Source organism: Accipiter gentilis, chromosome 13 (genome assembly GCF_929443795.1).
Source record: "Accipiter gentilis chromosome 13, bAccGen1.1, whole genome shotgun sequence".
NCBI lineage: Eukaryota > Metazoa > Chordata > Aves > Accipitriformes > Accipitridae > Astur > Astur gentilis.
In genome coordinates this window covers 3,521,555-3,541,636 of record NC_064892.1, presented here as the reverse complement: position 1 = coordinate 3,541,636, position 20,082 = coordinate 3,521,555, and the positions used below count along the sequence as shown (strand labels likewise).

The following is a 20,082-nucleotide window of genomic DNA, read 5'->3' as shown; positions in this document are numbered from 1 at the left end:
CCTCTATTGTATCTGTTTTATTAACAACAAAATTTCTCATTTGTATTGGTTGCTATCTATTTCATCTTTCTTTCTTTGGCTGTAAAGCCTTCATATTCCTAACTCATAGCATGAGTGGACTTCTCTCGTACTGTGGAAAAATGTTGGGCTATCAGATAAATTCTTCATCCAGGACAGTCTCAGATTCCTATTTTTATAGGTAAAGGTTTGTTTCCTCCAGTTCTGGTTAATATTGACTTTATTATGTATTTATTATATTAGTTTGAAAAACTTGTTCTGAGGTGTCAAATTTTGTTTGGGGCTGGCCTGAGTTTGCCCTTTGTGAACTTCATCTGGTTATAATCAGTTAGTCCATAAATACGAACCAGCTTCCTCTGCAATGATTACTTCACTTCTTTCATCATGCTGACATTCCCAGGTAGTGGTGCCTTTTGTATTAGAAAATTATCATGCAGGTTTCTGGGGAACTCTGACAACAGTTTCATGAGTAGTCCTAACCTGAAGTTTCCGACAACCACATAGTTTTATTTCCAGGTGTGGTAAGAACTAATTCAGCCTAGTGTCTGGTTTGAGTTGGGTTATAAAGGACCCCTGCTAATAATCTGTCACAGCTTGCTTTTTTTGTTGCATTCACGTTTCACGTTTAAATCCTGTGGTTATCGGATTTATTGATAATTCTAAACAAAGTGATGGTATTTTTATCGTCAACTTTTTCTCTCCTTTCCCTCTCCCCCGTCACAGTCTTTCTTCTTGACTGGAGATTAATGTTTAAAACATTCTGTTATACATTTAAATGTTCATTAACACAGTTTTTTATGAATTAAGTTCTATAGTCTCAGAGCCATTGCAATATGCAATTTGTTTGTGATTTTAAGGGCTTCATGTTAAATCTGAATTGATTCTAGACCAACACTTTCCAGGAAATCTGCTTCATCTGAATAGTTAAATCAATATTTTATCATGTTAGCCAATTCAGTTGGGCTGGACTTCTTCAGCTATAGATTTTTCTTTTCCCCTTTGCTCTGATTGCTGTATTTTTGAATTTTATTCTCCTCTGTGGAGGAATTATATTCAGATCTAAAAGAACCTATAAGCAAGAGCACCTTTTTGCTGTTCTTGCTCATAATTTTGAGAGTCTGGGATTCATTGGAATGAAACTGAAACACTTTGAATGTAATTTGAATATCACATTCAACTGAAAGCAGCTGCTTATATTTTGGCGCTTCCTTTTGGTCAGCTTGTTTGGACATCTTCAGACAAAGGCAAAGAGCCTCTGCGAGGAGGATGTACGCAACTAAACGATGTAAAGCAGTTTTTCACAGGCTAGCACACACAGAAGATAGCGAGGAGTTAACAAGTACTGGGCTAAGCATTTGCATACGCACCAGGCTGATGGATGAGGCATCCAAAGAGCTGCAGTTGCCCAAGCTGATGTCAGCTAGGAGTAAATATTATTTTGGTAAAATGGATTGCTTGAGACAAAGCAAACTCCTTTATGTTTTGAGGATTTGTATGGCATAAAGGAGGGGAGGAATGGTCATCTCAGAAAAATGCATGTCAAAATCTTATGTGGTAAACTGTAAACTCTTGTAAATTTGTAGTTTATGCATTACCTTTTTATTTGGCTTGTCTAAAGGCTTTACAGACATGATCAGTCTCTGCATTCTCTAAATCATAATGACTATACAAGAAAAATGATACAAAATTATTTTCTCAGTGAAATTATCATGGATTTCTTACTATTTGCTGCTAAAAGGAGTACAAGTATTTGTATCTCCACAAATAATTTTCCAACATTGACATCCAGTTGCATATTTTGCTCCTCAGTGGTTGAGCTATTCTCAAATCTAGTCTATATGTTGCTGATTAAAAATAAATATGGCAGAGCATTTTTATCTGTCAGAAGCTTAGCTAGAGTAAGTTAATATAGACAATTGCATGCCATCTACCTGGAAGGAGCATATGGGAAAGTATATATGCTTGTTTTCTACCTCTTGCATTTTGGTTTGTGGTATAGTTGCTTTTGTTTCCTTATCTAACACAGAAGCTGAAGTATCATCAAGCTTCTATTGTTGCTAATTATCAATTTGCAATATTTGATATATGTTAAATCCATATATGTAAATTGGTTAATTGCTGGATGTCACTTGCAGAAGTGGGTAGGAATACTGTCGTAATAAGACTGTGTCGTTACTGAGCATTTAAAGTTGTATAGGTAATAAGATTTAAAAAAACCCCAAAGATCAAAACACAGTTTGGGGTACAAAAATTATTCTGAACATTTAGATCGCTGTAAATGACAGCTCCAAGACTTTGGAGCTTCCAGTCTTTTCTAATTTAAATTAGTAAAGTATTTGGCCATCAGTAAAACATTAAGGAATTCCATTTAGAGCAAACTACAAGGTTTGTCTCTCCTTTGGGCTTCTACCAGTGCTGCCTCCTGGTTTACAACATCAAGCTGCACTGTTGCCTCATAAGAAGTCCACAAATCAGCAAAGCAAAATTGCTGGTTTGCTTTTCTGCATCCTACAGCTCATGCTTTGCCAGATACTCCTACTGCTTGTTCCCTTCTTCCCAGCCCATGCTCCCAAATTATCTCAGTCCCCTTGTTTCCACTCCCTTGCCCTACATAGCAGGTAGGATAGGACAAAAGTCACTGGCATGTATAATTTGCTTCTGTTAAGCCCACTAAACTGATTAGCTAAGGAATGATCTTCTCTGCTGCAGAAATATTATTCAGGGGTGAAAAGTGAAATTCTGGCTTGGAGGCTTTTCTTACTTCTTTTTTCTATTTTGCATTTTTGTATTCTTCACTGCATTTGTTGTCACTTTTCCCTTCTTCCTGGCCAGACTTTCCACTCAGTTTACTATTCAACATATTTACTTTTTTATTAATCTTTGTACAAATAATTCTCAAAAACTCTATTTAATCTTTTTTTCCCTTTTTTTTTTTTAAACACTGATTACAGCTTCTAGACTCTATCATTCACCCACGTTCTAGGGTTTCTTTGACCTTTCCCTCACTTGCCATCCCCTGTCCCTCTTTCCCTAACATTTCAGGGTGTATTCCTCTCCACTCGCCTGCTATTTTATGTTTTTTTCTCATTCCTCTGTTTTTTCTGTCCTTTCACTTCCCCCTATTTTTATTTCCCCCCTTATATTAATCATCTTTCAATAGCTACGTCCTGGCTACTGTATTCTTCTTCTGCCAGTCCATCTTCCTTCTCATTCAGGCTTCTTGTCTTGATCTGGGAATTAAAATCTGTGTCCCTGTGGAGAAAGCCCACCATCATAACTTGCCCATTCTTCTTCAGTGTCCTGCTTTGGGGTCATACAAGCGTGTGCTCTGGAGAATGCTCTGGTCTCTTCCTCCTCCCTCGGCATTTCACTGTAGTATCAGGAGTGAAAGGGCCAAATCTTTTAAATTGCTGAACTGGGATAGCTACGTCTGGAGAAGAGATGCAGAAGAGAAACAGGATGTTGTTAGGGTGATGAGAGGAGCTCTTTGCAGGTTGCCAGTTGGGTTTACGTACAACCAATTTTAGTAATTGCATGAGACCCTGTGGGGAATTGTCTTCATCCTGTACTGTACGAGTTAATTGTAGTAATTGCAGAGTATATTGAGTCCAGGCTTTGCGCATCAGTGGCTCCATGTGCTGCAGCAGATAACCCGCAGTAATGGGCTGCTGGAGGAGATTGCAGCTTTTATCTCCCTTGCCTGTTCTGCTGTGCGCTGTGCTGGGGTCTGCTTCTTCGGGTGATCGTATGGGATACGCAGGTGACACTTTAGCACCGGGCTGCAGGATGAAAGATATGTCTGTCCTCAGTACGCTGTGGATTAGGGAACATCCCATAAAGTTGAGGTGATGCTCAGCTTTTTGGGTGAGGGGAGCCGTGCCTATGCTTTTCTGCCGATCACTAGGACACCCTGTTTGTTTGACACAAGAGTGAGAGAACTGAAGAAGGCCACCCTGCCAGGAAGCTGTGCTGTCCATCTATCTGTCCATCTATCCCGTAGCGTGCACTTCCCCCTGCAGAGGTCTGAAGATGACCTCAGTTGCGACCGCAGTCACAGCTTTCTGCTTGTTTTGCTCATAACCAACCTTGGTGTCCTTACAGGCCATGGTATCTGCTCATGCGGCCGATGCATTTGCCAGGACGGGTGGTTTGGAAAGTTGTGCCAGCATTCAAGGAAGTGCAACATGACGGAGGAGGAGAGCAGAAGTCTCTGCGAGTCAGCGGATGGCATATTATGCTCGGGGAAGGGTAAGAACTGGCAGCTGAGCTACCCAATGTCAGTGCCCGCAGGAGGAAAACGATCGTGTTCTCGTCGACTAACGTGCATGGCAGTGGGCTGCTGTTTAGTAACCCTTTCTTTCAAAGGCACCTATTATTAAAAGGATGTTGTATTTGGCTCCGTAATGCACCTACGTCCATTTTGTCAAACACCCACCCCAGCCGTACGTGTTTAGCAGCATCGCTCTCCTATGCAATTTGTTAATAGCGTATAATTTCCTGTATGTGTTTATCTGATGGTCTGTGTTGAACAGCTGTACATTATAAACTAACCGTTAGTGCTCCATCCAGTTTGAGGAACAGGGGCACCACCTGCAGTAACACTGCAGTGGCCAAGATGGCAAACGCAATATCTCAGGCAACAGTAAGTGGAGGATGGTGTTTAACGGCAACATTTGGTATAGTTAAGGACCTCCCTCCCCAATACAGCAGCAAAGGAAAGGTAGACATCTGCAGCCCCCGTAAGAGTTCCACAAACTCATTTACTAATTTTTATTCAGGTAGTTGCATCACCTTCAGTCCAGCTATAAAACGTTGCCACAGGTAGGAATAAAATTTAGAAAATCTTGATAATTATCTGAAATCATTCTCTGAGGTTTCTACCTTGCAGACTTTCAGGCTAGGAAATGCATTACTGGAAAGAGGGCTTTTTAACTCCCCCCTAGTGAAAACTGCCTATTTTTGTATAGAATATGTCTGAAAGAGACTAGACAAAAAAGCGGGTGGTGGGACTGGCTGGAGGCTAGAATGCACTCACTCCAGACTGGACGTGCAATTTCCTCTGTTTGTGTATCCCTTGCATAGACAGGGAAGAAACCTGCTAGCTGGAAAAAACAGGAGCCTTCTACATCAGGCAGATTTCCAGTTGTCCCTTTGGTAACTGTTATTTCAGTGCAAAGGAAATTTTAAATAGGGATTCCAGCCTGGCCTTCTTCCATCTGTATCATCACTTATCAGAATTGTTCCCCACTGCACCATTTTATTTTGTTTTGTTTTTTTTTTATCCTTCCCCACCCAGTTGTTGCAATGTCATAGAAAATGAGGAAGCTGTACTGTTTCTCTATTGTCTCCAGAAGATGTGGCTATCTTTAAATTAGTGTATGTGTAGGAGGATGCTGAGTTACTGGAGAAATGGTGTTACTCTGTTTTACTGCAGAAGTTACCTTTTCTTCTCTTAGCCCTGGTCTCCCTGTGATTTTTTTTTTATATAAACCATGAAGGTGAGTGAATATGCTTAAAATCAATAAAATGCACTATAGAAGATTCTAAATAAATATAAACATGAAAAATGATGTTGAATTTTAAAATATTTGTATAATCTGCTACCTTTTTGTAAGGGTGACTGAGAGCTATGTATTCCAGCCTGTGGGTCTTACTCTGAGAACAATTAGCTCTGAGCACGTATATGAAGGCTACAATTTACTTTGAGGCTTTGGGAGCAGATAATCTGGAAGGAATTTGCAGAGACATTGAGGATTTTTCTTCCCTCTGTTGACTATACTGCCCAGGGAATGGTCTGGGACCTGGTCACTGACTTTGAGGACTTTTAAACCTGTCTCCAAAGGCCCAGTTTTTCTAAGGTAGTAGCGAACTGGTGAACAGCGTTTACTTTTTATGGGAATTACAAACCTGACCCTAAATCCATATTCAGCAAAACTGGTGGGATTTTTTATTTTTTTTAAGTTTCTTTGGCCTCCAAGCACATGTGACAGAAGGTTGCCCTGAGGACAGTCAATATAATAAAGCTGTGTCAAATTAGATGCTATAGCAGCTTTATTGTGGGAACAGGTGGTCATATCTGTAACTTCTTGTCCCAGAAGAGAAATACCTACATAAGATAACTTCCAGAAGTGTGTGGCCAGTGAACATCCAAGGAGGTTACTATGTCCTGCCTCTTCTCTGAGCAGGATAGGGATCACAGGCAAAGACAGTCTAATAACTTGTAACTTTTGTTTCTAAGTTTAGACTTTTTTTTTTCTCTTTATTTTTTTTTTTCCTTTTTCTTTTATTTTCTCTTTTTTCTTTTTTTAGGCAAATCTATTCTTGATGCTTAAATATGTATCTAGAAATCATGTCTTACTGGGTACCCATACTTTAAAATGTTGTTCATAGGAAATGTGACCAGCACTATCCAGAGGCTAAAATGACAAATTGTTCTTTCTGTTTCATTACATCAATCAATAAGTAAGCATTACTGGTCATATAAAAGGGAATTTCAAACCCGTGCACCAATGGTGGTTTTTCCATCCTTGCTGGATACCTAGCCAAGATATGCAAACATTATAATGGATTGAGGGAGCTTGAGTTTCTGTACGTAGGATTTAATAGACTCTAAGGAGTCCCGTTTTTTCAGCAGGTAACTGCTGAACAGTTTCAGAAAATTACAGTCTGTTAATATAAGCAAAGCTGGACATCCACATTCCTAGGTTGTTTTCAAAATCTTGGCTCGCTGACTATGCCACCTGTAGTAAAAGCTCTTCCCAAGGAAAACAGCAACACCCACCACGCTGCTGCTTCCCTGGCAGAAACGTAGGGCTGCAGATGGCTACTGTAACGGTGCAGGACGTGGGCTAGGTAATGAGCCAAATCCCATCCGAGAGGATCTGGCTGGGATCCCAGGGAACACCCCGCAACTCATTAGACTCATTTTAATTAAACTGAGGAGCCTCCCAGAGCTGCATGCTCTCTTCAGGGAAAAGACTCGATACATTCATTCTCCCTAGCAGATTTTATATTATGGAGCCTGATCTTCTTTGGTTGACTTGGTGTTAAATTTGCTCTGTCTTCTGCAAACTAGTTTTAAACATCGTGGGCATCCCTCAGTAGCAGCATCAGTGCCTGCTTATGCAGAATCACTTCAGGTTTCGTAGAATGTTATGCTTTTATTAACTGCTTTAATTTCACTAAAATTCTGATACTATTCATCATTATTTTCAGCTGTCAGTACCTTGCAGTTTGTATAAACAGAGACAGGCGGTTCAAATTACCCTCAAGTATGTCTTGGTGTATCTCTTCTACAGCGACCATGCAATATGTATGCTATCCTCCACTGCCTCTTTATACAATGGCATTTTTTATCCTTGTAGGGAATGTCAGTATTTTCTGTGCCCATGGCTCAGTAAGCAATACTCAGAAATCATGGGAAAAGTAGCTGCTTAACTAAATACTCCCATCTCCAAATGTTCCATAGGTCTTCCTGCATATATTGACATGTTCCGTATGTTACAAGTTAAAACAGCATTTCTTTAAAATTAGGCAATGAGTTAACTTTTGTCAGCTTACAATAAACACTAAATTACCTACATTTTTAATTAAAAAATTAGATATTCTGCTGAGACTGTTCTGAAGTTTTAAAGAATTAAGTTTCACTGATCAGAGCCGCTTCAGTATTTACAGGAAAAACCTAGGGAAAATTGGTTGATATCGACAGATCCACTTTTATTTTTAAAATGTGTATTTGATTTTTACTATGGATTTTATACAGAGGACCCTGAAAAGAATGGAAAAAGCATAATTTTATACACTTTGGCTCTGGCTCTGTTAAGTAACGCATGAATTCCGTTTAGGTTATATTCTGACATAATTAAGCTTCCTTCTATAGATTTTCTTTAATATTGTATTAAACACATTGGTGACTTTGTACTGGACTCATTCTGGAAATAATGCAAGAGAGTAGGATTTTCAACAGCACCTAACAACTCATTTATAAGCACATTCTGTTAAAGGCTGACAGCTTCTTTGGTGACTTTTTTTTTTAAACTCTGCCTCCCATAATTGCAAACTATGCATGTATTCTTTGTCATCATTTATTTGGGTTTTGAGATTTTCATATTGATTTGTGCTGTAACCAGTTCTGAGGGCTAGGTCCACAAAAGGATTTTTTGCTCAACACTTCCTAAGCGTCTCACCTTGCCGTTTAAGTGTCTGAACTCTGTATAGGGTCAGGCAGCTGAGGATGGGCTCTATAAAATCCAACTCCCTTCAACCGGGAATCAGCCAGGAGGAATTCCTGTCTCCTCGTGGTGTTTCTAGCTGCAGAAAAGCCTCTTCCACCGTTTTCAGGCTGCAGGCTTCCTGACACACAATTCCCTGCAGGCAACTGTCCCTTTCCAGGATGCAGAGCCATGAACCTTCTCCAGAAGGTAGGGATGTCTCTGAGTCTTCCCTTAAAGGGAGGTTTCTGGTGCTCGGTGGGTTATGGCATCACCCGAATGTCACCGTGAGGTCCCTTCTTTGGCTGTGGGGGTGCAACCTGACATCCCGGATGAGGAGGAGAGCTGCCCGTCCCAGCAAGGGCCACTGGGGGACTCTGCAGGAACGAGCAAACAGCTGAGCCGCCGTTATGTGCACAAACTCTTTCTGACCCAACACAAACGTTTAGTAATTCCGTGGGACACGGAGCAGCTTCATTTGTGGTGGTGAGGATTTTGAGGGTCTAAATGTTAGTCTCGGGCACCTCTGGTCTTTTGTGGGCTTTAGATGAGAAGGGCTATTTTCTTCCCGGGTGTGATTTTATTGCCTTCAGGAACAGTGGGTCAGGGACAGTTTGAGCTTTTCTAGGAAAAAAAAAAAAAAGAACAGTTACTGGGAAGAGTAGCCCTGATTGTAGGTCTCTGAAACCAAAGGAAAGCTTCAAAATGTGAGTCCTGATTAAGTGAAATAGCAGAATCAAAGCATTAGTAGTAACGTCCCACCATACTCCAGCTCATGCCGAAAGAATCCTTTTATTCAAAAAGCTTTTAGCTTGATTATTTTCTTTTATGCAGTAGCTTCTTAGGCAGCAATTTAGTGCGTACGCGCACGTGGGCGTGTGCGCACGTGTGTGTCCGGGGATGTTATTTTCTCGTCTGAAAATGCAGCGCTCTTTGACTGCGAGTAATAATTTTTGTGATTTCAGGTTCCTGCCACTGTGGAAAGTGCATCTGTTCACCACAGGAATGGTACATTTCGGGCGATCTCTGTGAATGCGATGACAGAGACTGTGACAAACACGACGGTCTCATTTGCACAGGTGCAGTACAGGCTAACACTTCATTGCTCCAAGAAACAAACTGTGTTGATGGGAATTATGTTAGACAAAGCCCAGCTTCTTCTTTCTCCACTCACGGAGGAAGTGCATTTGCCGGTTATTCAAACCTGATAAAATTATTTCTTTGTGCAGCATGATAATCAACTTAAGGTTTCAAAACAACAGTTGAATGCCCGAGTATGAATTTGAATAAGCCAGCTATGAAATCCATCAACGGTTTTCACTGTAATTAATACACTACAAGTTACTGTTTTTTGGCAAAGGACGTACAGTGTCAGCATTGTGATCATAAGATTTCTTTCATTTTTGTCCTCTTTCTGGCCTTTCTATGTGTATAATGCATTTAAGTCAGACAAAATTCCCTTGTCTGATGATCTTTAGTAGGTGAGAGGCATAGTTGTGCTTCCTGGCAATCAGACGATTCTTGGTGGGAGGCTGAAATACCTGACAGTTTTTCTTATGATGTGATGGCTAGTGATTAAAGCGGCTTCACCTTAACGTTGTCTGAGAGCTCAGGTGGCAGATGCAGCTAGAAACGGGCAGGCTGCCAACAAACCCTCATGACAAATCTGGCGACAAGAAGCAACATGGGAATTGCTAAATTAACTTACTGGCTGCTTCCTGTTACAAATCTTAATTTTAGAAAATCTTTGCTGAGCAATTATTAGATGTGGAGGAAATCTGCAAGCCGATTAGAGTGAGAGTGGGAGGGCTGACACTAGTAAATTATGTCTTCCAGCTAGCCCTACTAGCAAGGGTCTTTTTCTGGGGGCAAGTAGTCAGTATAGAGGCAATGGGAGCCTTATCTTAGCTGCAGCGGCTATTCATGGATCTTCATGAAGTCAGTAGGAAGAGGAGCTCACATTGGAAACCCAGGCTGTAAAGGTCTCAAGCTGAGCATCTGGTAGTCATGGAAAATAAATACTGAAATAAAATGAAAATATGGGTTTCAGTACTTAATGTTTACCTGCTGCAAAATAGGGCCAAAACATTTTTCATCTAATAGAGAGTTTGAGATATTATTTATTTGAATAGCACTTCCGAGAATTTAGGTGTAAAGTTTTTCACGGTCAAAGCGATGTTTTTATTGCTATTCCGTTTGTAACTTTTAGTGTCTTTTTCTTTCTGCATAATAGTTAAAAGTAATCTTGTTTTAACTTGTACCTGGACGTACAGTGTGAACACTGAGCCTCAACACCTGGGTACAAAAAGTGGTGGCATAATTACAATATTTTCAGTTCTGCTGATGATAGAATTATTGAGAGAATGCTATTAATGCTTTGCAAGTGTAGGTTTGGGGTGGCTTCTTAATGCAATGGTACAGTAACTGCTTCCTCCCAAAGAAGAAAAAGGGGTGGGGGGAACAATAAAGGAACAATGCAACTACTTTAGCATGGCTTTTATCTTCCCATAAAACACATTTTAATGTAGTATGTTTCAATTATGATAATCGCCCTTTATTCATTCTGTTCTAGGCAACGGTGTTTGTAGCTGTGGAAACTGTGAGTGCTGGGAAGGATGGAATGGAAACGCTTGTGAAATCTGGCTGGGGAGAGAATATCCTTAACAAAGGACATCAAAGACTGAGGAGGTTTTTTGTTTGTTTTTCTTTAAGCTGCTAGACCGTTTAATTTCAGAAGTACTCAGTATGTGGGTGTGCATGCACACACGCACACATGGGTGTAAATACTTTAGAACACTCATTTGAGGGCCTGCTCCTTAAAGAAATGCATGACAAAACAAAAAGAAAAAAATTAAAAATGCCTTGGGAGTAGGACAGTCCAAGCTCTAAAAGGTGAAGTCATAAAATACTGGCCCTGTGGAACTTCTCCAGAGTTTTTTGGCAAATTTGATGGGACTGAGATTACACACATAATGCCTGTTCCTTCAGCAACCTTTGGAAAAGGTATAAGAAAGCCTTTTTTTTTTTTTTAACATTATTTACTTGGTTGTCACGTCTCCGTATCAGTGTGCAGCAATACTCCTGCAGAAGAGTAGCACTAGTTGAACATTTGTCAAATAATTAATTTGATTAATTTTATGGTGTTTGACAAATACATTGGTGCTTTTTTCTTTCAACAATCCTGATTATGCACCGCCTCATAAATTGAGAGAAGCTGTAAAGCAGCTTATCAAAATATTAATGATTTTTTATTTGGTCAAAGAATTGTATTTGTATAACTGAGGTCCAATTACCTGACAACCATAGGCTGAAGACCCAAAATGTTTGAACAGACCCTTTTCCACAAAAGAACTTCTTCGTTTCTGTGGTTAATGTGTCAGAGTTGGTTATCTAGTCTACATACTACGATACTTTTGAATACATAACCTATAGGAGTGTAAGGAATGAAACTAATAAAGATATAAATGTATGATTACCTATTCTGAATATGTATCCTGCAATTCATATGTACTTTTATCATACTGTTCTATGTATGTACGGTTGCCTAGTCCTCTTAAAAGTAAAGCAAATGAAAATTTGTTATACTAATAACTTTTAGGATGACAATTCTGTATGCTATTAGAAATCACTGTTTGGAACAGATTGCACTGTCACACATTGCATTCATTGAATTTAACTGCTTTTATAGAAGTGTGGAGCCTGAAGGTCAACTGACTTGAAAAATCAGCTATGCTATGCAGTAGCCTGGTCTCAGCCAAAGATGTTCAGACAAAGGCAACAAAGTAATTAAAGTTTTAATACAGTAAATACAAACAAAGCAGTGGTATGAACAAAAATTTTATTTTTATTTTCCAATGGTGAAATGCTGCTCAGTGTGAAATTCACATTGAGTTATGAATGATGCACAACTATTGGGACTTCCCTAACTTATTTACATATAAGTCTCTTATTTTTTTTTTTGTACATGTAGATTTGGCAGCCCTTTAATTCTTTCGAGCAAAAAAAAAAGATACATACATTTTTGTTTCAAAAGTGTTTACATTTTGTGAAACCACGATTGAGCGAGAAATTGCTTAAATGGCTGGAAAGTATTTCTTTTTAATACCAAACTGTAACATTGTGGTTTAGGTGCCAAGGTCCTGATTTTTGAAGAAGTACATGACTCAGAAATAAGGGAACTATATATCAACCAAAAAAGGTATTTCCATTATTAGTCTAGAAATTAGTTTTCTTTTAGAAAGGATAATTTTGAAATACAATGGTACAGGACATGTAATAGAATGCAAAAAATTTGAATGAATTTATTTAATCACTTTTATTATTACCCCTTCCCATGTAGCTTGCTCTTTCTCTTACCCAATTTTTTTCATTAACCTGGATTCTTTCTTTCTAAAAATGAAGCTTGTGAAACCTGTGTTCTCAGGGAGTGTAATCACCAAACGTCCATGCATAACTTCTATAGAAGTTATGCAGAAAAGTAGAGACATACAGCCCAAAGCTGCTAGCTGCTCTCTTTTTAGATAACCAAAATATCAGGCGGAGTTCTAAAATGTATTGATACAGTATAAGGAATCGTCAAAGTAAAATTCATCTTGAAAATTATAGTTTATATTTTATATTTATAACTCTTAAACTCTGTAGAGCTTAACAGGAATATTTTCTGAAATTTTAACATATATGCATTTTGTCAACCCTGGTGTCTGGAGAGCACAGATTGTTGGTTTTGTTTATATTTATGAATACCACTGACCTACATCATCTTAAAACACCTTAGTGTTTTTTCGCATATACATTCATCTGCTGAATCAGAGTGTAAACAATGAAAGATACAAAGTTTTCCTTGATTTTCTTCCACTTCTATTTAGTACCGTAACAAGAAAATACTAGATAATCAAAACTCTTATCTAGGTTCAGTAGATGCTTTTGACTTATTCCCTGGCATGATAAGCAGATTTATATAACCCGTAGATCAGCCGTGGTATTTCAGGTACTCTTACTCAAAGAGAAAAGAACAATTCTTTAGAGGGTTGCAATGTCATATTTGATGCATTTTACTTTGTAATTTGCTTTCATTTTAAATTCATATACTTAAAAGAGTGTAAGATGATTCTGATTTCTAGTTAGAATTTTTTTTTAGAAAACCAATCAACTCCAACATTTTGGCTACTGGATGGGTTACATAGCCATAGCATTTCAAAAAGTGTTATCCAAGTTGTATGTTAAGGTACATATGGAAAAATATTAGAATATTCTAAAAGACAGCTACTGTCAGTGGTTGATTAAAATCTAAATTATCAAACAAAATGGTGCTATCGCTATAAACCTTAAAGCATTAACTAAGACTACTAAAAATATAATGTATACATAAACTCCTTTCCAATTTTTATTCTGTTTCTTATAATGTTGCTTGAACATCCCTCCCACGCTTCGTGCTGAGGTAACTGGTGATGTAACTCCCAGCAGTTCTGTTTTGTGGCTCATTTCCTCACTAGAAAAATGAGATTGGAAGGAATAAGATCATTATTCCACATAAGTGAAAATAATAGCTGTATTAATAAATTGTGATTTTTACACCTCATTCCCTGTGACTGGAATTCCAGATATACATAAACTGTAAAAGCAGGAAGAGGTGTAAGGGTGTGAAACATACTGCTTGAGTCTTCATACCTAGTGACCGTAAAAACTTGCTTCCAAGCCTGTGGCAAAAGGCAGTTCTAGGTGGCAAAACCAAATTGGATAAATGGGGATTTTGTACTGGCTAGATTGATAAACCTTATAAACAAAAGATACTATAACCTTGCTTTCTTCTTATGAGAGAAAGAACGCAATCCAGAAGTGTGCCAAACCCTTCTACAATAGACTTGGAGGATTATGCCTATTGTATATAACATATCTGTAATATCATCTATAAAACAGCTGTGGATTGATTTGCTTCGTAAATTATTAACCTACTTGTAATCCTTTTTTCCCTGGCCATACGCTCTTTTAGAAACACGCAGATGAACATTTAATCATGTACCTGCTCTGATACTTCTGATGCGCTGCCCTTGCTTCTTTACTGAATGACATCTCACTTTGTAGCTAAATGATACAGCTAGATGATACTGGGATGAAGAAAGCTAAGCTGAATATTTCTGTGACTAGGTAACAGAACAAAAATTTTATTACATCTTTAAAAATAAGTCATAGCATTTGCATTAGTTATCACAGAGAACCTCCTGTTATTAGATACTTTAAAATGCATTGCATGGAACATGGATTTAACTGAAGGGGCATTTAAAAGAAAGATAACCTCCTTCCTTAGTCTAATTTTACTTGCATTCCCATTTGAATGGAGGTGATATTTTCTTCTTTATACCAATAAACAGATGGATCAGCAAGACACACTTTTAAGGCATGGACTAAACTGCCTGCCTTCATACCTCATTGCTTACAGTGGTTTCAAACCAAGAGAAAAAGTTTTTTTTAAAAAAAGCCAGAGTTCTTAGTGTTGTTTCGGGTACATACCATAGTCAAAGTGAATCGCTTTATATTTGGGGGGGGAGGGGGCTTGTTAAGAACCAGCCTGACTCTACACAAGTTGGAAGTTTATGAAAATGACACTATATTAAAAAAATTATTTGAGAGTGGCTAAACACCCCAGCGAATTAAGCAAAAGCTGTGTTATGTGAACTACAAAGCACTTAAAAGCTATAGACACCTTTCTATAGGCTCTATCATGTGAACAATCTCAAAAGGATTCTTGTGTATTTATAAAATTTCTGAAGTACAACAAAACGGTGCTTTGTTGAAGTAGTTCCTATCTACTTAAAACTGGATTTCTAAAACTGTGCAGGTGTGACTGATTTTGTCAAATAGAACTGTAGCTGAAATACAGATTAAAAAAAAAAAAAAAAAAAGACAGAGATAGTGACTATGTGCAGTGTTAACATACAAAATGGTAAGATGATTGCTGTGCAAACAGTCTCTCAGAGATTAGATAAAACCCAGAAGAAGAACAAAATACAAAGCAAGCATGCAAAAGATCTGGAACGCTGCAGATTCACAGACAGCTGGACATGTAAGTACAAAAACCCCAATCTGTAAATACAAATTGATTCCATCAGGTTTACTATACAGTACTTTAGTAGTAACAGACAGTTGAAAACAGCTTTCACTTAACAGCAAAATCAATTTTAGAGGGAAGAAAATGGTGAAGTCTCATCCTGGAGAACAGCAAGAAAGAGAGGTATTATATTAAGGAGCTAAAATTTTCTTTGGCATGGTAAAAGGGGAGAACTGAGTTTGCCAACCTATTTACATGAAGTTTCACCATCCTGTGGCCAGTGCACTGATGTTTTGCACAGTCTACTTCTTTCATAAAACTTTTTTTGTTGTTTCCTGGTATGCCTTCATATAAATGTTTTATTCATCATGTTGAATCTGTGTATACAACAAATAAGAATAAACACAAACTGTACAATGCAGACAAACTCTTTGCATATATGGATGTAAATTTAGTAATACACACCAACAGTTCTTTGACAGACACAACCTACTACATGCAGTTCATCCTTGCCATCCTCTTCCCATGCAACAGGTGAGACAAGACAAAATCAAAGGGAGGAAAAAAACCACAAAGACCTCTTGGCTATGTTTAACCATGTTGTAGAAAAAATATTTTGTAGGACATCTATTCATTGGATTAAACACACACATGGATTTCGCTCATAGAAACAAAACCAGAAAATTATTTTAAAAAAATGCTGCATTTCCAGTATGTACTAACTGCTTACAAAGATGAAATCTGGCCTTAATTATAGCCCCCCAAACTGGTTCACAGATCAAAGTTCCTCAGGATCAAAAGTTTAATGTTGAAAACAATACTTATGTAGCATCAGGCCATGAACCAGAACCTCCTTCATGGCTCAGCCAGGTCTCCAACCCTGTCTCTCCCCAGGCTCTTACACAGGGAGCGTAAAAAGCTGGCTGGGTGGGACATGAACACATGTATTTCCTCCTCGTGAACTCTTAGAAAATTCAGGTGAGAGAGAAAGACAATGTAGACCTCAGCTATATTATCTTACTCCAAATATTGTGAAGTGCTCCTCTCGTAACTGTGGGAAAGCCTTGGGCCTCCTCTGGGACCCAGCAGACGAGAGCACAATTTCAAGGCTGCTGCCTCCCAAGGGTCCCCCGGGGGCAGAGCAAGCCCCCCCGCTCACCCCGTGAGTTCTTGAGTTTGGTTTTGTTTTCTCAGGGACGGTGCACAAATCCCACTGGACGAGATGGGACGAGAAGGGTACACCGAAGTTTTTAATAAAGTGTTGTTTTCCCCACGCACACATATTTAGTGCTAGCAGGCAAGGGCACAGTCTAAGTCAAAGTTTCTTTGCATTTTTCTCACAGTATTAGAGTAGGTTTGTACTTTTTTTCTCTACATGGACAGTGGGCTTCATGCTTAACTCATTCCCTCCCTAGAAAGACCCAGCATCAAGTGTTAGCTTGCTGTTCTCATATTACATATATAAACAAGGAAGTCTGGCCTACAGGAAAAAAAAAAAAAAAGTTTATCTAGAATTTAGCAGCTTTACAGGAATCTCCTTCAAGAGTGCACTAAATGTTGCTTATAAAAACAGAACACGTTTGAAAACTAGCATGAAGAGTTCATTCAGACTGAATCAGTTGTTCAGCTGAGCAGACAGGGAGTTTGAAATAACCAGCGGTCTCTGCCAGGGACTTCAGCACAAAGATGTGATAAAACAATCTGTCAGAAATACAATGCTGAAAAAGGAATGGGAGATTTCCTTGTTTTTGTCCTTAAATATCAAGGTAACAGCAAGAGGCCAACAGAGCATTGCCACACAGTTTTCCAGACTGAGGTACAGTTTGGTCCTCGTTCCCCTTTCGGAGAAACAAATACCTTCTTAAGCGTACAGAGCGTGAGTACCCACATTTTTCGTCTTCTGACAGCCTGTGACTAAGTGTGCAACACTTCAGTGGCATCACTGTGGCATTCTCTAACTCTTTCCTCCTCGCCCCCCCAGCATTGGTTTAACTGTTCACAAGTGACAAACTCAAAGGGTTGATGTTTCTGGTTATATGATCCAAGGCTTCAATTTTTATAGTGTTTTTGATTTCTTCTAGGATCATGTAAGGAGAAAGTACAGTATACAGAGATCAAGGCAAGGCACCTTCAATCTAGCAATTTGGTGGGCATATTATCCTAGGAAGCTGGGTGGAGGTACGTACTGGGATATCAGTGAGATATATAGGAACGGACTTTGCATGCTTAGCCAAAAATAAAAATAAAGTTTTGTAATATGTCCAGTTTTAAAACTTTTTTTTAAAACACCAGAAATATTAAACTATCATTTGTAACTACCCTTTGCATTGGTGCTGCAAAAAAGAACACAACAACATCCTTGCCCATGCTTTGCTAAGTAGGTGTGGGATTCAGCCAAAAATAACAATGGCATTAAGTTCAGTTCCTTAAAAACAGGAAAGGATTATATTTGAAATGGACTCAGGTAGCACAATTCTGGTTAGTCTTACTTTTTTTTTTTTTTTTTAATTGGTGGTGGTTGTTTTTCAAACAATGAAGATTTAGTAGATGAAAAATGAGCCTTAATTCAGGCCTACAAGGCCTACAAAATTCTTTGGACCCACTTTCCCAAAAATGAGTGGGTCTTGCTCGCTGGGCAAGGCAAATGTTACCATTACCAGTAAGCCTGTGATATGTATAAAACACACACACAAAAAGAAACTATAGGGGGATGCCAAACACTCGTTTCAGAAAACTGGTTGTGTTTGACACTCTTCCCTCCACTATAATGCCAACCTCAGAAGCACAGTATCTGTCACTAAAGAGTATTCACATTTAATCAATATTGTAAGCCAGAGACAACAATCCTATTCTTTATAGATATAATTTGTAATAATAGATTTTTGAAGGCTTCCTGATTCCCTGATTGCTTTCGAAACTAAGCCATCGGCAACACTTAAGTTATAGAGAAACACAATCCCTGCAAAAGGTCACAGACAGTGGAGCGAGCAGCCTTATAAAAAAGGGAAGAAGAGAAATCCATAATAGCACAGGTTTACAGCATCTAACTAGAAATTACTTGATTATTTGTGTGCTACAAAATAGAACTTAAACACATGGATTTTGCTGAAACTGGACTCAAAAAGGGATTATGGGCAATTGTCAGCAGGCAAGGTATCAAGTGTACTTGTGAAGTATGTCATTCACATGAAGTGTCACAGTCACAGAAAAGATATTAAAAAGGCATTCCAATATCTGGTAGGGCATTCCATGGTCTGAGTTTAGCTGGTTCATCCAGGTGTCTTCTTGTTGTGGGTGGAGCTACATGTTGAGATTTATCCACTTGCAACAACTCAGTTCAGAAACAGCAACGGGCAAGTCTGTGACTTGCCGCAAGCTGATCCACAGACACTGCAGAGGGGAAGTCTGGAAGGATAAATCGCTCAACTGTACTCGGGACTCAGTAAGTCACAACACCTGTGAGGATCTGGCTATGTCGTCTTACTCTTGTTAACAACTGGTTTGCCGCCATTCATTATTGCAGATGCACTTGTGCTTTTACTTGGAGTTACCCCAGCCTTTGGCACTGTTTCTCCAATATCATGCAAAGATGGTTCTCGATACATGGCAACTGAGGGGAGAAAAAAGAAAAGGAGAGACATTTTTAAGAATGTATCATCTCATTTAAGAGCTCATCTCAGATAGGATTAATTTTCTACAATAACTGATATTGTAATATAATCCATGCTCGTCTTTCTTGCATGCGAGGGAAACTATTTACTTCGCCAGACACTTGTTTTGCCTGACCGATAGCTTTGCTTGACCCTCCAAATTTCTCACTTCTTCTGTATCTGACTTACTTAAATACAGAGTAGGAAACTGTATGCTTGCTGGTTTAATGGAAACTATAGAAGCCTTGGAAATGAAAAACTACGATTCTTCTTTGCAGGAGGCAGACACACAAAAATGTACATATATATATACACACACGTATATATATATATATATATATATACACACACACCCCTTAAATAAATATCCTGCAAGTTTTTAGAAGTAAAATATGACAAGACAGATGGTGTTTAACAAATAGGATCATAAGATACAGTTGTCTAGACTTAAGTGGTCCTTTTTAGTCCTACGTTGCAAGACTAGGCTTGGGTCCAGTTCTGCAAAGTTATTTGTACATCTGTCTCCCAAATCTGAGGAGGTTGGCCGGGCTCTCTTCAGGTGTGTACTGAAGAAATGTCCAGGGCAGTGCTGTGGAGAGTACACCAGAGGTTTGGGGTTTTTACTTCCTCCTTTCCAAAAATGTATGCAGTAGCCACTGATCTCTACTCAATGTAGAAGTGCAGAAAAATCCAAATTAAACTATTAACTGAATTCTTAGAGGAATTAAAAGTTTGCCCCGGGCTTCAGTCACTATCTAACCACTTTAAATCCTTTGAGACTGATAATTTAATTTCATTTTCCATGTCACTGAATCAGGTAATATTTCCACTTATATCTAACTACAGTAGCATTTATTTGTATCAGAGCAATGTTAAAAGAGATGTCAAAGCAGTCAAAGGAATTAATCATCACACTATGATTTTGGGACTGGCTGTGTGCTGCCATAGAGAGCACAATCCCTTCATCCCTTGGCTAATTAGAGTAGGAGGCAGGAGCATCAAAAAGTACTGACCTTGATCTTCAACGGTGTGAAGATTCATAATAAATATGAAGGGCCCCATAGCATCATTAACTAATCAAATACTTGTTCTAACATTTCCAATGACATAATCTAAATCCTTTTATGGCTTCTGAAAGTCTGAAATTAAACATCTTCTC

General features: G+C 38.7%; 2 protein-coding genes across 3 annotated transcripts in view; one reads left to right on the top strand and one right to left on the bottom strand.

Moving 5' to 3' along the window:
* The window catches only part of ITGBL1 (integrin subunit beta like 1), a 145,580-nt gene extending 133,939 nt beyond the window's left edge, over positions 1-11,641 (top strand). Inside the window, exons 9-11 of the mRNA XM_049815880.1 lie at positions 4,120-4,266; positions 9,194-9,307; positions 10,801-11,641. Coding sequence (XP_049671837.1) covers positions 4,120-4,266; positions 9,194-9,307; positions 10,801-10,892 — 353 coding nt within the window. The 3' untranslated portion in view covers positions 10,893-11,641. The remainder of the gene's footprint in view (positions 1-4,119; positions 4,267-9,193; positions 9,308-10,800) is intronic.
* Positions 11,642-16,448: 4,807 nt separating this feature from the next.
* The window catches only part of FGF14 (fibroblast growth factor 14), a 411,791-nt gene continuing 408,157 nt past the window's right edge, over positions 16,449-20,082 (bottom strand). For both annotated transcript variants that reach the window (XM_049815680.1, XM_049815679.1), the window contains one exon: positions 16,449-18,883. In XM_049815680.1, coding sequence (XP_049671637.1) covers positions 18,744-18,883 — 140 coding nt within the window. In that variant the 3' untranslated portion in view covers positions 16,449-18,743. The remainder of the gene's footprint in view (positions 18,884-20,082) is intronic.